General features: G+C 48.3%; 1 protein-coding gene across 1 annotated transcript in view; it reads left to right on the top strand.

Moving 5' to 3' along the window:
• PNPLA7 (patatin like phospholipase domain containing 7) overlaps window positions 1–15369 on the top strand; it is a 132630-nt gene that overhangs the window by 89951 nt on the left and 27310 nt on the right. Inside the window, exon 28 of the mRNA XM_017835270.1 lies at window positions 8548–8704. Coding sequence (XP_017690759.1) covers window positions 8548–8704 — 157 coding nt within the window. The remainder of the gene's footprint in view (window positions 1–8547; window positions 8705–15369) is intronic.

The raw sequence follows: 15369 nt of genomic DNA, 5'->3' as shown, positions 1-15369 counted from the left end.
TCTTCAAAGTAATCCCTTTGTACACCAGGCCAATCTTGTCTCGACTTGGGAAAGGCAGAAAGTTGGCAGCTCTGAGGTTAATCCTCGTGGCCTTTGCAGCCTCCAGCCCTCCCTCTCCATCATGTGCAGCCTGTGCTGGGCTGGGAGCATTTCCGAGCAGGGGGAGCTATTTGGTGACCTCTGTTATGGTTTTTGTGTGTGCAGATAAGTATCTGTGTCTCAGTGCACAGTGGAGTGGAATTTTTCTGTGACATCCCTTTTTGAAGCTCAGGTTGGTGGCTTCAGAGCCTGTAATTACTGCTGTAGGTGCCTGGAGAAGTGTCCTGTGCCCGGCGTGTCTGCGCTCCTGTCACCAGTGGAGCATCCACTGCCACGTGCAGATAAAGCAGGTGGAAAGCTGAATTCCAGAGTCAGCCATGCACTCAGGCTCCTGGGTTCGCCATGTCTTTCAAAAAGCAGATTTCAGGGCAATATTCAGAAGGTAAAATAGCAGAGAAGCATCAAAACTCTTTATCCCTAAGATGAAATTACACCTTTGACTTGGTGTTTTGCTGCTGTTTTGTAGAGGCTGAAGGAGAAAGGTAACAGAGGTGGGATCTTCCTTGGAAAAAATGATGATAACTGGATGCTTGGATACCTAATCTGAATGATAACTTATGTTTGGACACCTACTTTGAATCTTATCCAGGTCAGCCCTAGAGCACATTGTTCGAACAAACAAAAACCAACCCCTAAAAATAAATCAGTGAGTTCTGAGCATTTGCTGCTGTTGAGCAAAAACCTCCTGAGACACGGCTGGGAGCTCCTGGGAGGGCTTCAGGCTCTGTGTTTGCAGATGGTGGGGAAGAGGCTGCAGCCTAATTGCTCCTGAGAGGCTCTGCTTTGATTCCTGGAGGGATGAACCGTCCCGTGTGCCGGCAGCTCGGGTGCGTCACTCGTGTTTTGCAGCCGTGTTTGTTCTCCCCCACGTGAGCTGTGCTGAAGGCAGAGCGAGTGTGTGGCTGCTGCCAGCCCTCAGTGCTGATTGCTCAGTGAGTTGGGTCATCACATGCCCAGAAAAGCCCTGTTCAGATGGCCTGGCACCCACCTGATGCTTCATGATCTGCTTTTTCTTTTTCCCAGCTGCAGCACGTGTGTAATTGCTCATTTGCTCCCATCTGCCACGGAGGTTGAAGGTTATTATGGCTTCTATTAAACCCTGCAAGCAGCAGGAGCTTGGGAGTCATCTCCTTCAAAGTTATGGCTTTTAAAAAAACCCCTAAAAATTAATTGCAAGTGGTTTATTTGGACTCTCCTGCCCTGATCTCCAGTCTTCAACCCACCAAACTCATTTATTCACAGCAGCACTTGGATAAACAGATGAAATTAAAAACAAGGTGGTGGAGTTGTGGGTCAGCTCTTGTTGCTGGTTTTGCACTTCATTTTTTATCAGCTGAAAAAACATGTGCTGTGTTCCCTGTTGGAGGGAACACTTTCCATAGAGCAATTGTAATGCTCTGTTGGCAAGTCCGTAAGCTTTCAGGACAGTGGTTCTTGCACTGCTGTGATTTTGGGGACTCTCTGTCCAACCCTGCCTGGGCAGTGAGCTTTCCTGCTAAGAAACAGGAGATTAGAGAAGTTCTAAGTAAATTTACAGTTATTATTTCTGCAGCTTCCAGACACTGTGCTCAAAATGGGTTCTTGTAAGGCTTTTCATAAATAAGTCTCAAAGGGGTGGGGAAAGGAGGATATGTTTGTTTTCCAAAGAAATTATCTTTCTTTGCAGATAACTGAATCCTTTCTTGGCTCAGAGTAAGAGAGGATTTTGTGTGACGTCCCCAAGTGGGTGCAGTTTGTAATTCAACCCCCCTTCCCTCCTCCTGTGCTCCTCCCAGAGCGTCCTACTGGCAGCTGGGATCAGAAAACAAAAACCCTGGTGTATTTTCTGTAGTTTGACTTCATTTTGTGATTTTTTTCTCCCCTCCAATGCCTTAAATATCCCTTCACTCCTGGGCTGATAAACCTGGAAGGACTGAGCAACTTTTGCTCGTTTATTTCTGTGTCAGGCACAAATCTCTTTGTTTAAAGCTTGTTCTAAGGTTTGTGTATAAAGCAGAAACAAGATCAAGGCCATAAAAGGACACTGTTTTGGGATTTTCTTGCAGGAAGGTGGTTTCACTGGGGTTGTGATAAATAGGAGATGCTTTTCCTGCTGAACGTGCCTGCCTGGCACAGGGTCAATGTGTGATCTCTACAGCATGGCAAGGCCAAAGGGAGAGAGCTCCTTAGCTCTGGCTTAAGGAGATGGTGGGAATGTGAGGGCAAAGCTAAGTGGGAGGATGGAATGAGACTGTTGTTAATGGAGGGGAAGGCAGGAAGAACTCAGGCCTCTGGATCAATACGTGTGGGCAGTGGAAGAGAGAAAGCTTTTCCCCAGCTCCTGGGAAAGATCCTGCTGGTAGATGGATGTTAGGATGAGAACCCATTAATGTGGGGTTGTTCACACTATTTAGCTTAGAAATGGTGCTTAGTTAATTAATCAATTAACGTTGTCAAGATTGGGAGCTTCCTTGTAAGCGCACGTGTGGTTCTGCAGGAGCAGAAGTGCAGGGCTTGGTTTCTGTTCTCCTTTGGGGCTGGCAGATAATCACTGCAATTATTCTGGCAAATTTATGATGCTGGGAAGTTTTATGGTCAGGAAACCTGGGAAATAGTGTTATTGGGAAGACACAACCAGGATTAGATTTCCAGGTGATGTTTGCATGTCTTGATGCAGCTGCAAAGTTTGAAGGTGCCAATTGGAGATAATCCAGGTGCAACTTGTAGCAGACTTGCTACTGAGGCACTCAGTGGCAGGATCAGCCACAGAACACACCAAAAAATGCTGCTGCTTATATAAAGACGAGGTTTCTTCTTATCTCACCTCTCCTGATGCCACTCTCCATAGCCCTTCATACAAATAATATCCAACTTCTCCTTTCCCCAGTACAACGAGCACCTGCACAATGACTCTGAGAAGCATCTCCAACCACCACCCCACAGGGTGTTTGTTACTCAGATGATGGTTCTGGAGTGGTTGTAGCTGTACCTGTCACTCTGAGACCTGCAGACTCAGTCAGCAGCTCCAGCGTTGGGATCCTGGTCTGGGAAGTGCCAGTGAGCCTGACCTGGTGGTTTTTGGGATGTGCTGACAATGCCAAGGGCTGGAAGCTCAGTCACCTTCAATTTTCCTGGTGTTTTCAAAGCAGAACTGGGGCAGTGGTTGCCCAATACACCAGTTTTGCACATCTCTAAAATGGACATAGTATGTACATATTCATAGCTAGAATTATAGGATTGTCAAGGTTGGAAAAGCCCTCCAAGATCGAGTCCAACCATTAATCCAGCACTGCCAAGGCCACCACTAACCCATGGCCCCAAGTGCCACATCCACACATCTTCTAAATCCCTCCAGGGATGGGAACTTCACCACTGCCCTGGGCAGCTGTGCCAGGCCTGGACAATGAAGAAATTTTCCCTGATATCCAACCTGGCTCTCTCCTGGCACAGCCTGAGGCTGTTTCCTCTCCTTCTCTCCCTTGTTCCCTGGGAGCAGAGCCTGACCCCCCCCCAGCTCTCCCCTCCTGTCAGGGAGTTGCTGAGAGTGAGAAGGTCCTCCCCGAGCCTCCTTTTCTCCAGGTTGAGCCCCCCCAGCTCCCTCAGCTGCTCCTGCTCCTCCAGATCCTTCCCCAGCTCCTCAATGTCTCTCTTTCCAAAACAGACACCAGGACTGAGGTGCCTCAGCAGTGCCAGCCCAGGGCACTTCCCCCTGCCCTGGGTGATCCACCCCCTGCTCACAACGGGCAGCACTCAGAGCTGTTATATGAGGGAAAAGCTGCTTTTACAGCTTTTCTGCTTCAGGAGTTTTAACCTTCTAAGGGCTCCTCCATTCAGGTTTGTTGGGCTCTGGTGAAGCTTAATAGAGTCCCCTCAACAATTCCTCTATTTTTCTACCTCTTTGCCAGGTAACTACATCAGGAAGGAGGGGCAGGAAGCTGTGTGTCCACTCCAGGGGGGCTTTGGTAGGAGACACAGTAGAGCTCTGCAGCAACCATGACCTTAATCCTTTTCTAACCAAAGGAAATAGCATCTCTTCAGAGCATTCAGGAGATCTCCTTCATCCTGCTGAGTCAATTAGGAGGAGAGATGGGTGCTGGCAAGGCTGAATGCCTGAGCTGGATTTTCCCTCCCTTTCTGAAGCTGAAGTAGACTCTGGGAGGGGTTGAGCTGCAGGCTTGCTGCTCCCTCAGTCTGAAAAACAAGTGTCCCCTCTGGCTGTTCCCAGGGTTGGGGTTATTCTTTCTAATGCTGCCAGTCAGCATCCTATTGATGTGTTAAACGTGGCTGTGGGAAAAATATTGGTATAGGGGCTCTGGTTTTGTACTGATTGTGTTTTCCTCAGCCCCTGCCCTGAGCAGGGAGGACAGCCTGCATTCCTGCTTTAATCTGAAGTGCCCTGTGTGTTTCTCCCTCCTTCCTGAGCCGGATCTAATCCCAGCTCTGCAGGCACGTGCAGAGCTGACACATGCACGTCTCACAGGAGGATTTTTCTTTTATCAGTTGTGCTCTGGCCTTCCTGCATTACAGTCACATGCCAGAGGCACTTCCCCAGGAGATGAAAGCAAGGGCTCATTTCAGGAGCAGGAATTTTCCTGCAAGTCCTTCTGCTGAGCTGTCTGTGTGCTGGGCTGTGGTATTTAGGGAAGCACGTCTCCAACCCCATAACTCCCCTCCCTGCTTCCGTGGTCTTTTCTTTGTGACCATTAGTAGTAAAGAAGGAATGGTGCTTGGAATTTAGCAAGTACAGCACTGCTTTGGGAGGCTTTTGAAGTGTATTGAGCACAAGCTGGAGAGCAGTGCAGTGAGCAGCCCCTGGGGCAGCTGATGCCCAGAGCAGCCCATGCCTTGCCTGGCTCAGGTCAGGCTGGGGCAGTGGCAGGGTGAGAGCAGAGCCTGGCTCTGATTTCCAGCTCCTTCTCACACTGGTTGTGCCAGTTCTGCTCTCTCTGCAAAGGGCACTAATGGATCAGGCCTGTCCTGGGGAGTGATACACAGTGGAAAAGAGTTTCTGTTAATATACAGACTCTGCACTCCTTGGGCAAATCTTTGGGTTCTGGTGCAGATGATTTGAGAGCCATCTTGTGGGTCACTTGTCCTCGCTGCCAGGAGTCCTTGTCACTGTCCTGGGGCAGGCATCAATCCTGGCAGGGGAGATGCTCCATCCAACTGCACCTTCAGGCAGCATTGAGGTGAAGGACAGCTGTGTGTGCAGCTCCAGTGACACACAGTGTGTGCACCCCCTCTCTGGGATGCTCCTTCCTCCTGGCTAACAGGACTCTCCTGTCTAACAGGACTCTCCTGTCCTCCTTTCACCTGGAGTGAGTGGCATTCAGCTCCACGTCATTCAGGTAACTGGAGATTTTCCCTGTCCCTTCCTGGCACTGCTGTGTGTGTACAGCACTGGCACGAGGGATCTCCCTTTGTGCTCCTCTTGCCCAACACTTGTACTTTCACATGTTGCCCTAAACCAGGACAAGTCCCCTGTGAAATCAGGCCTGGTATTACAAGGAGTGCACGATCCCTGGTTTTTATTTCCCTGGTACTCTGGCTGTTAACACAGATCTAGCTCCTGGCTTCAGTTTGTTTTCCTCTTCAGTTGCAGCCTGAGAGCTGCCCAGCCCAGCTCCCTGGGATGCTCCAGCTCGCTGGCAGGGAGCAGGATGTGTGTCCCTGGCATGGCACACGGCTCCCTTGGCAGCCTGCCCGTGTTTGTGGAGCCGGGAGCTGCGGAGAAGTGGCCAAGAGAGAACCAACTGTGAGGAGTTGTTGGGAAGTTTTTGTGTTGCTTGGGTAAAGATGGCCTCAAGCTGTAGGGAGTGGGGGGGGAAAAACCCATTTATATCTTTCAGGAGGCCGGATGGTACGTGGAGAAATGGGGGGATTCAGGATTTAGTTTGCACAAATACATTCCCTCACAAATGTTCCTGCTCAGGGTGCTGGAGCTGGAAGAGAATCAGCTTTGTGGTTGTGTATAAATGAAACATAATTTAGTCTGGCAGCTTACAGGGTGTCCCTTTACAAGCAAGAAAAGTCCTTTGATGACCATCCTGCAGGTCGGTGCCGTGGGATCGATGTGTCTGCTGGAGATCTGTGGCTGTCACACATTTAGCTGGATATTGGCAGGGACCCTGTGGATGCACAGCATGGAGGGGCTGGCTTGCCAATATAAGTAATAATGATCTTTTGTTATGCATTCAAAGGCATCATGCAGCAAAGCAGGAACAAATCCAGTGATCACATCAAATCCCTCTTATTTTATGGACGTGTGAATTAGGAGAACCAGTTAAAGGGAGAGAATCCAATCTGGAGCTGGTCCTGGCCAGTTTAAAATTGTCCACCAAGCAGGAAATACTTGAAGGTATTTAACATGTCTTAAAAACCCCACATGATGTGGGCTGTCTCCAGGGAGCAGGTTGGTGGGGTGGGGTCTGTTCCTTGGTGGAACATCGGGGCTGAGGCAGCGGGAATTGCCAGGCAAGAGCAGCAGAGTGCAAAAAGAGAAGCCTGAAAACAGTGGCAGGATGAAAACATAATTCTGTTAACTCAGGGCATCTGATAAGAAAAAGCAGTAGGAGAAGAGGGGAAGGAAAATTTGGAGAGGGAAGGGAAATGAGCTGTTTTCTGCTCTTGGATTACACCAGCTCGGGCCTGTCATTGAAGTCATTTACACCAGGATAACCACGGACCTGTCCCAGAGCATTTCAGCAGCTGGAGGGGATTTATTTGGATGGAAAGAATGTGTTCAGCATAACTTGGCCAAATGACACCTATGGTGGACTTGGCAGCTGTCAGCAAGTATTTATAGGATGTAAACAGCAAGGGGGGAAGGAGGACGGAAATAGAGCAAACCAGGGACAGAAAAATGGGATGAAAACGGGAAAAGGAAGGTTTGTACTGCTGTATGGCTTAGATTGCACAACATCCATCCAGGTGGGGTGAACTAATCCAAATGCTTTGTGCTCTTTGGACAAAGCATTTGAAAGCAGAGGCTGTAATTTTGGGCTGCTCTGAAGGCAATGGGCCTCCAGTGCCAGTTCCTCTGTTTCTGTAATGCTTCTGTAGGATGAACAGGGATCCTTCTCCCATTAGGAGATAGAAAATCAGATTTGATCAGGTGTTTATAGGATCAGACCAAACATTCCACCTCTGCTCTCTCATTTCTGATGGGGGGTAGCAGTGATTGCTTCAGAAACGAGTATTTGCAGCAATTAGCAGCTTCTGAGCCTCCTGAACACCAGCCTGCACCTCCCATTTGTCTTCTTTAGTAGCCACTGACAGCCTGTACCTTTGATTCATCCTTTCCACATTTAAATCCATTTGTGATTTGACCTCTTCAGTATGTGGTAACAGTGGTTTCCCCAATTTGTGCTTTACATACACCTGTCTGTGAATTCTTTCCTTTGCATTAAAATCTCTGCCTGGTGATATCATTGCTGGCCCTGCATGTCTCCCATCAGTCAGGGTCCTCTCTAGTCAGTGATTTGAGTTTAGTTTGTTCTTATGTGAAGTCCTTCCCATATTCTGGTCATCTTTTGTGCTTCTCTCTGTCATTTTCTAGCTCTGCTCCTTCTTTTTTGGGTGAGAAGTCTGAGCTTGCTCGCTGTTTTCCAAATGCCGGTCCATCCTGGATGTTCTTATGTTTTCTGTTTTATTCTGGTCACTTTGATTTGCCACTTGAATTTGCACTGAACAGTAGGTTAATGTTTTCCAGAGAATATTCCCAGTGGTTCCCAAATCTGTGTGAGCAGAGCTGGATAAGGGTTTGTTGCTGTAGGGGCATTGCTGCTTCTGTTTTCCTCTTGTCCCATCTGAGGGTCATCTGTTGTTTATCACTTGATTCCATCATTGCTCTGAGTTGCTTCTGCACTTTTTGAAATCAAGGAATACATTTACTCTCCTGAAGGAATTCGTGTCATCCTCAATCATTGCCTCCTCATCTGCCCCTCTCCTGGGTCTGTGTGCAGACTAAACCTCTGCCCTCTCATGGCTGTTCATCTCTTCTTGCTCTTTGTTTTCATCTTCACATTGGTTATTAATCCATGCAGTGCCCCCTCCCATGATCCCAGGCTGGCTGAGTTTCTGAGAAGAGCCACTGGAAAAGAAATCTGTGGAAAGAGCTCTGAAATCCAGCCATTCCTGGCTGCTTTGGAAGGACCCCAGTAGATTTTGCTCCCTCAAAGCCACGTTGACTCTCCCCTCTCCTGTCCTGGCTTCATTCTTGGCTGCTTCATCTCACTGCCTTTCATACCCAAGCCAGGCTGTGTGGTTGTGTTCCCTCAGATCCTCAAGGAGTCTCTTTGAAGATTCCTGCATTCACAGTGTTTGTTCCTGGCACTGGGGCTTGTTTGGGAAGGGACTGCTGGTTCAGCCGGCGCATGCTCCGCTTCCTTAGGAGAACCATTCACGTCTTCAATCCTTTCAGTGGCTGCTTGTCTGATAATGGCTTTTTCCTTTCCTCCCTTGGCACAGGGGCTGCTCCCAGGTGGGTGTTATCAGGGCACTGATTGAAGCTGGCATCCCCGTGGACATGATTGGAGGGACGTCCATCGGCGCCTTCATGAGCGCCCTGTACGCCGAGGAGCGCAGCTACAACCAGATGAGGATCAAAGCCCGCCAGTGGGCCATGGTGAGCACGGAAATGGTGGAGGGAGAGCCCAGCACGGCCTTGGCAGCACCCAGGGAAGGTGAACCCAGCTGCATGTTGGTGTCTGTGCCACAGATTGAGCCCTTCCCAGCACCCTGGGAGAACTGCTCCCTGTCCGAGGGGGCAGGAGCTGAATGCCCCCCTCAGCTGTGCACAGATCCCACTCACACTGCCAGCACAGTGATGTTGTTTCAGGGTGTTCACCTGTGTTTATCTTTGTTTTACCTTCTCTTTTTATGTGCTGGAATGTTTCCTTTCCGACTCTCAACAAATGTGTTTCTCTCTTGTGTGATTCTCTCTCTCTCACATGCTGTCAGTTGTCAGTGGAACTGAGTGACAGAGGTAATCCTTCTCTAAACTAACTACAAACGTGTCATTCCTGGTCCTGCCTGCTCTTCACACTGCTGGGACTCTGGGCCAGGAGAAACTCTTAACTTTCAACATTTAATACCAAAAAAAATTATTTTCATATTTAACCCAAAGTTTGGGAAGGTTGTTTTAAATGGTGACTTCAGTGGGTGAGTTTATTTATCATGGAACCACAGACTGGTTTGGGTTGGAAGGGACCTTAAAGCTCATCTTGTTCCAACCCCCTGCCATGGGCAGGGACACCTTCCACTAGCCCAGGTTGCTCCAAGCCCCGTCCAACCTGGCCTTGTTTTTATTTATTGATAAGATGTTGGAGAAAAACTGTACTAGCAGCAGGTGAAACTGGTTCAGACTGACTGAAGGTGAAGGTGGGTGTTACTTCTGAGGTTTGCTGGTTACAAGTTTGTATGTTCATATCAAACCCACATTTTCCTGTAGGTTTTCTATTGAAAATGAAGTGACCTGGGGAATTTTGTGAGATTAAGCTCTGGGTCATCTTAGATCTTGGGGTTTAGGGGGAAATAGGAGCCTGTTGTTGGCACATGGACAGTGTTTACCTCTCCCACGTGTCTTCTAACCTGCCATGGCTTTGAGATGGAGTGTACTGTATCCTGGTAAGATCATAAAATCATAGAATGTTAAGGGGTTGGAATGGACCTTAAAGATCATCTTGATCCAACCCCCTGCCATGGGCAGGGACAGCTTCCACTAGCCCAGGTTGCTCCAAGCCCTGTCCAACCTGGCCTTGGGCACTTCCAGGGATGGGGCAGCCACAGCTTCTCTGGGCAACCTGTGCCAGGGCCTGCCCACCCTCACAGAAAAAAATTTCATCCTAATATCTAACCTAAATTCCCCTTCTTTCAATCTGTGCCCATCACTCCTTGTCCTATCACTACAGTCCCTGGCAAAGGGCCCCTCTCTGGCTTCCAACCTCCTTTGCAGGCTGGATAGTCTGGGGTACTAAATGCAGATTGAGGCCCTGACATGTTTGTGCTGTCCTGGTGGGCAGAGCACTGTGGGGCTCTGATCACCTCCCTGTCACTGTTTGCAAGAAGAATGTGGATTTTGTGCTTTTTATTTAAGAACTGCCTGTGCCTGGCTGGGTTGGGAAGCACCCAAAACATAAACTGTTTATGATCCAGAGCAGTTTGCTGGAATCACAAAGCTGGAGGAGGCTCAGGATTAAGCACATAAAACCAACTGCTCTGAGTTGTTTCAGACACCCCTTTAACCTTGCACTCTATTTCCCACATTGGTCACCACCAAGTGCTTACAGGGCAGTCCTGAGCAGGATGAGTGTGTGGTGGTACCTCCCTGCACTGTTTTTCCAGCCCCAGCACCCCATGGCTCACTGCCCTCTCTCCCAGCTCTAGGCTACAGCCATGGAATTTTCCTCTTTTCCAGAGTGCTCCCTTGTTGTTTATTACCTTGTCAGATCTCCTGTGCAGGAGGTGAGTCAGAACTGTTTCCTGGGCTTCCCAGGGCTGTGCTTCCATCCAAGCCAGCTTCATTTCCAGCACTGCAGCTCTGGACCCTGCCAGCCTAAGCTGGAATCACACTCACTTTGACCAGGAATAGTTAAGGATGAAATGAAGGCATTTAATCAGTTGATAGCTTTTGACCACAAGTTGCAAAGCTCAGAGAACGTTTCACAAAGGAAAAGGCAAGTTTTTCCCAGCCCTGGGTTGTTTAAGGTGTTGGTACCTTGAAATCTGCAAATAAGTAGGAGGAGGAGAGGTTGATGACCTCTGTTAGAGCAAACATTTCATCTTATTAATGAAGAATGGATTTTCCTGAGGTCTTTCATGAGTGTTCTGATAGATCCACATCCAACCCAGAAACTGTTCAAGGCTTTGAGAATGACAAAAGCAAAGCCTGCTCTGTTTGGGGCCCATCCCACTGGTAACAGCACTGTCCAGAGAATGGCTGTAAGTTAAAGAGCCATGAAACCCTCTCTCCAAGATCACAGTGGATGTTCAGAGTGGTTTGGGGGAATGTAAATCTTTTATCAGTGGCTGTTCTGAGTTATTGTCTCTCGTGTTGCAGCAGCTGTGGACTGAGCAAGGAAAGGGGCTCCTTTCCCTGAGCCCCAGCGCTGTGGGGAACAGCAGGGAGTTTGTTGGGGGTTCCTGGGAGATCCACCCAAAGGGACTGAGTGTGGGAGAGGTGACAAACCCATCAGATAACCCCCAAATTCCCAGTGTGCCAAAGCTGCAGGACCATTCCCGCTGTTCTCCAGAGCAGGACCACTGTGGGAGGTGGTGGCTGTGCAGGAGATGCTCTGAGAGCTCCTTTGTTCAGCCAACATTATACAGGAAGGCTTGAGCATTCCCTGCTCCAGAACCTGCTGATCCTGCTTCTCTGGAGCTGTCAGCTCGTGCTGGTGAAGGTTATTGCTGAGAGCTCTTTGTGCAGGTTCTTGCAGCCTGGCTTTTTCAGCCTGGGGGCAGTTTGGAAATGTCTTCATTGGGATGGATTAGTTAACTCTGATCTTTTTTTATTTATCTTTTAAATCCATCAAACTAAACGCTGGGTTTGTCCTGCAGTTATTTCTGGGTTTGGTATTTTTGGAAATTGGCATATCTCTAGTTGTGCACTTGGGGCTGGGAGAAGGGGTGTTTTTAATGGGATGTGTTTTCTGGACCAAATGAAGCAGCAAAGAAATAAATTACTCTTTTTTCCAAATACAGAGGGATATGAAAATTCCAAGTCAGACTAGTTACTATTTATTGCTTCTGTGTATCTTCTGTACCTCAATTTAACCAGCAAAGCAAACAAGCCAAAGCTTTCATGTTTGCAGATTGTTGGGTTTTTTAATTGGAGAATTAATATTTCAAAGTATAAATATTTCACAAAGAGTGGAATATTCTACTGTGGAAGGGAATGTGGTTATTATAGGAGTGTGGTTTCTATGGTTATAGAAAGCTAAAAGGCTTTCCATGATGGGAAGGAGGGGTGGCTGGGTGGGATGATGGGCTGTCTGATGTCTGCCACTGTTTGTGGTGGCACCGACAGCTCCAATAAACGTGGGGGATCTGAGGCAGCAGCCCTGAGGTTCTGCCTCTGACATTGCTCTAGTATTTGCACACTGGGAGATATTGTGGTTTAACGAGCTGCTCTGGCCAGAAATTAGTCCTTTTGGGAGTTTTTCCCTGTCGTGGTACTGCCCATCCAGCTCTGTGAGCTGCTGCAGAGGCAGCTGGGCTGGCCCAGGGGGGCAGAACCAGCAGCCTCAGCTGGGTCAGATCAATCTGCTAGATTGGATGCTGATACTCCTCATGGAATCACAGAACCATTGGAAAGGACCTGTAAGATCATTAAGTCCACCCACCACTGCCAAGGCCACCACTCAACCCTGCCCCCAAGTGCCACCTCCAGGGATGGGGACTCCACCTGGGCAGCTGTGCCAGGCCTGGACAACCCTTTCTGTGAAGAAACTTTCCCTGATGTTCAACCTGAACCTCCCCTGGCACAACTTGAGGCCGTTCCCTCTCCTCCTGTCCCTTGTTCCCTGGGAGCAGAGCCTGAAACCCCCCCGGCTCCCCCCTCCTGTCAGGGAGTTACAGAGCCAGAAGGTCCCCCCTGAGCCTCCTTTGCTCCAGGCTGAGCCCCCCCAGTTCCCTCCATCTGTTGTTTTGAGGAACAAGCTGTTCTCTGCCATCCTGGGTGATGCCCACACCCACAGCCCCTGTGGGGCCTGGTGCAGGGTGGGGATGGATTGGGAAGGTGGAGGAGCAGCGTGGGGCTCAGGAGCAGGGCTGGTGGGGAGGGTGGGACGCCCACAAATGGTCTCTTTGCTGAGGAGGATCATTAGGAGGTGCAGTGTTTCGTACATCACTTCTCATCCCACACTCTGATTTGGTTCCCGTGCCAGAATTTATGTACAACAACAGCTCCCAGCCCTGCAAACAAACCCAGGATCTGAGCTGAGCAGGGAAACGTTGCCAGGCTGGATGGGCACAAGGAATGGGCAGGATGGTGTGGGAAAGGCACCTCCTGAGCACAGATCAGCTGGGAACTGGTGCCAGTCCCTGGGTGAAGGAGTGTTGGGGGCTGTTCAGCACTGGGTCAGGCACAGCAGGAGGGAACAGGGGCTAAAGCAGCTTTAACACACCCAGTGAATCCAGAATAACTCAGAGGTTCGTTACAGGTCGTGTGTTAATTAACAGGCACATATTGTCTCTTCCCTGGGGTTGATGAGCTGCAGAGAACCTGCCTTGGGTGTCCCTGAGCTGCAGAGACCCTGCCCTGGGTGCAGCTGCTGGGGCTCGGGGACAGTGTCCCCCTGCCAGGGGCACAGCAGAGCTCTGGGACTTCGGAATTGCATCTTTAAAACCTCATGGAGCAGTTGGGAAGTTTGATTCCCCAGGCTGCTCTCCAGCCAGCAATTAGAGCAGGGCAGATTGCTTTTCCCTTGGCTCAGCCAGCTGGAGTGTTCCCTCTGCACAGGGAATTCTGCATTTCAGAGGATTAACCACAGAAGACAAAAAGTGCTGGGTGTGTTTTGTTAAATCTTAATTTTTATTTTTTTTTTTTTTTTATTAAGAGCTATAAGAAAAATCTTCTTTTATGTAGTGGCCTGGTTCATGTTTACCATTTAAGTTGTGTTATTTGGGGTGTTGAAGTTAACCCTAATTCAGAGTTGGAATTTGGGAAATTCCAGTAAAAGGCTGCCTGCAAAATCCCAAAATCCTGCCTGTTGCTTTGAAGTGGCCAGCTGAGGCCCCAAACCATCCTACTCTGACCCTGCAGTGATCACATCACTAATGATCATGCAAATGAGATGCTAATGAATATTAACCCTATTTAACAGAATGGCTAAATCTGATTTAAGCATACCCCTACCTCCTCATCCCTTTCTCACCTTTACCTGCCTCAGAGGTGCCTGTGGTGTCTTGGATTCATTCTAATTTTATTAAACTCTTAGATTTCTTAATAGTTTGCCTTTAAATCTGAACTCCCATGATCTGTAATTCCTGCCTTCAGGATAAATCTATCCCTGTAGTGCTGTTTACCTGAAACCGTTGCCCTGAGTTATGTTTTTATTTTGTCTTTAACGTTTTTCTGTGTGAATTCCTTTGCTTTTATCATTAAAACTTTATACAAGAACGCTGAGGAGGCACTAAAGGAAAACCTGGATGCTCTCTGGAGTAATTTAAAAAAAATATTGGAAATTTTTAAAATTGTTTTTAATTTTTTAAACTGTTTTAAATTTTTGGTCTTGCGACAGGTTTTCCCATACCTTTGCTTTTTTTTATAGACTCAGGAACACTAAAAAAATCCCAGGATTGTCTTGGGTTTTGACACCAGTTTACCATCAAAACCCAAAATAGCCAGAGATGAAAATTCCTCTTGTCCCTCATGCCATGTGTTTGCTGTGTGAGCAGAACCTTGTCCCTTCCTTGCTGAAGCTGCTTTAAACCCCAGGGTCGCTTTAATAAAAGGTTTTAGGGTTGAAGGTCTGTTTTAAAAGAAAGCTCACCTTGTAGCAGAGCTGTAGAAAAAAAATTTATGAGAATTTAATGAAAAATTAGGAAAAAACTCTTCCCTGTGAGGGTGGTGAGGCCCTGGCACAGGTTGCCCAGAGAAGCTGTGGCTGCCCCATCCCTGGAAGTGTCCAAGGCCAGGTTGGACGGGGCTTGGAGCAACCTGGGCTGGTGGAAGGTGTCCCTGCCCATGGCCCTTGAGCTCTTGGTAGGAAGTGGAGCAAGAACCAGGAGGCTCCATCTGCCTTTCCAGAGGGTGACCTTAAACTTGATTTATCTGGGAATAGGAGGTGGGAGCAGCTATTCTTGGAAGGCTGAGGGAGGCTGTTGGCCATCAGCATCAGCTGGAAGGGCATCTTCCAGCTGTGAGAATATTAAGGAATAACTGTTCATTAGAAGTATTTTGTTCATGGACAAGCTCACTGTGGGCATCAGTTGCAGGGGAAATGTAGAGGCTCAGCATCAGAAATATCATTTGCTGCAAAGAAAGTGGTTGGTGCTGAGTGGGAGAGGTTTTTCTTCAGTATTAAATAAAGGGCTTTTTGTAAATGCCTCTTCCCCTGATCTAATCATTGTGACTACTGTCAGAGACCTAAGCCCTATTTTAAGTACAGAAGTAATTCCATTTCACTCTGAAGCTGTGGGTAGCATGTCTGTACTCACCCCTTCAAACCCCAAATGAAGCTGTGAATGAAGCTGACTGTTCATAATTGGGTTTGTGCTCAGGCTTTTACATTCTCCCACATTTCCTGTTCATATACTTGTTTTTAAGGATCCTTTTTTTTTATACCT

Source organism: Lepidothrix coronata, unplaced genomic scaffold (assembly GCF_001604755.1).
Source record: "Lepidothrix coronata isolate B3197 unplaced genomic scaffold, Lepidothrix_coronata-1.0 Scaffold254, whole genome shotgun sequence".
NCBI lineage: Eukaryota > Metazoa > Chordata > Aves > Passeriformes > Pipridae > Lepidothrix > Lepidothrix coronata.
The sequence above is the reverse complement of the archived record's forward strand: the minus strand, read 5'-3'. Positions and strand labels throughout refer to the sequence as shown.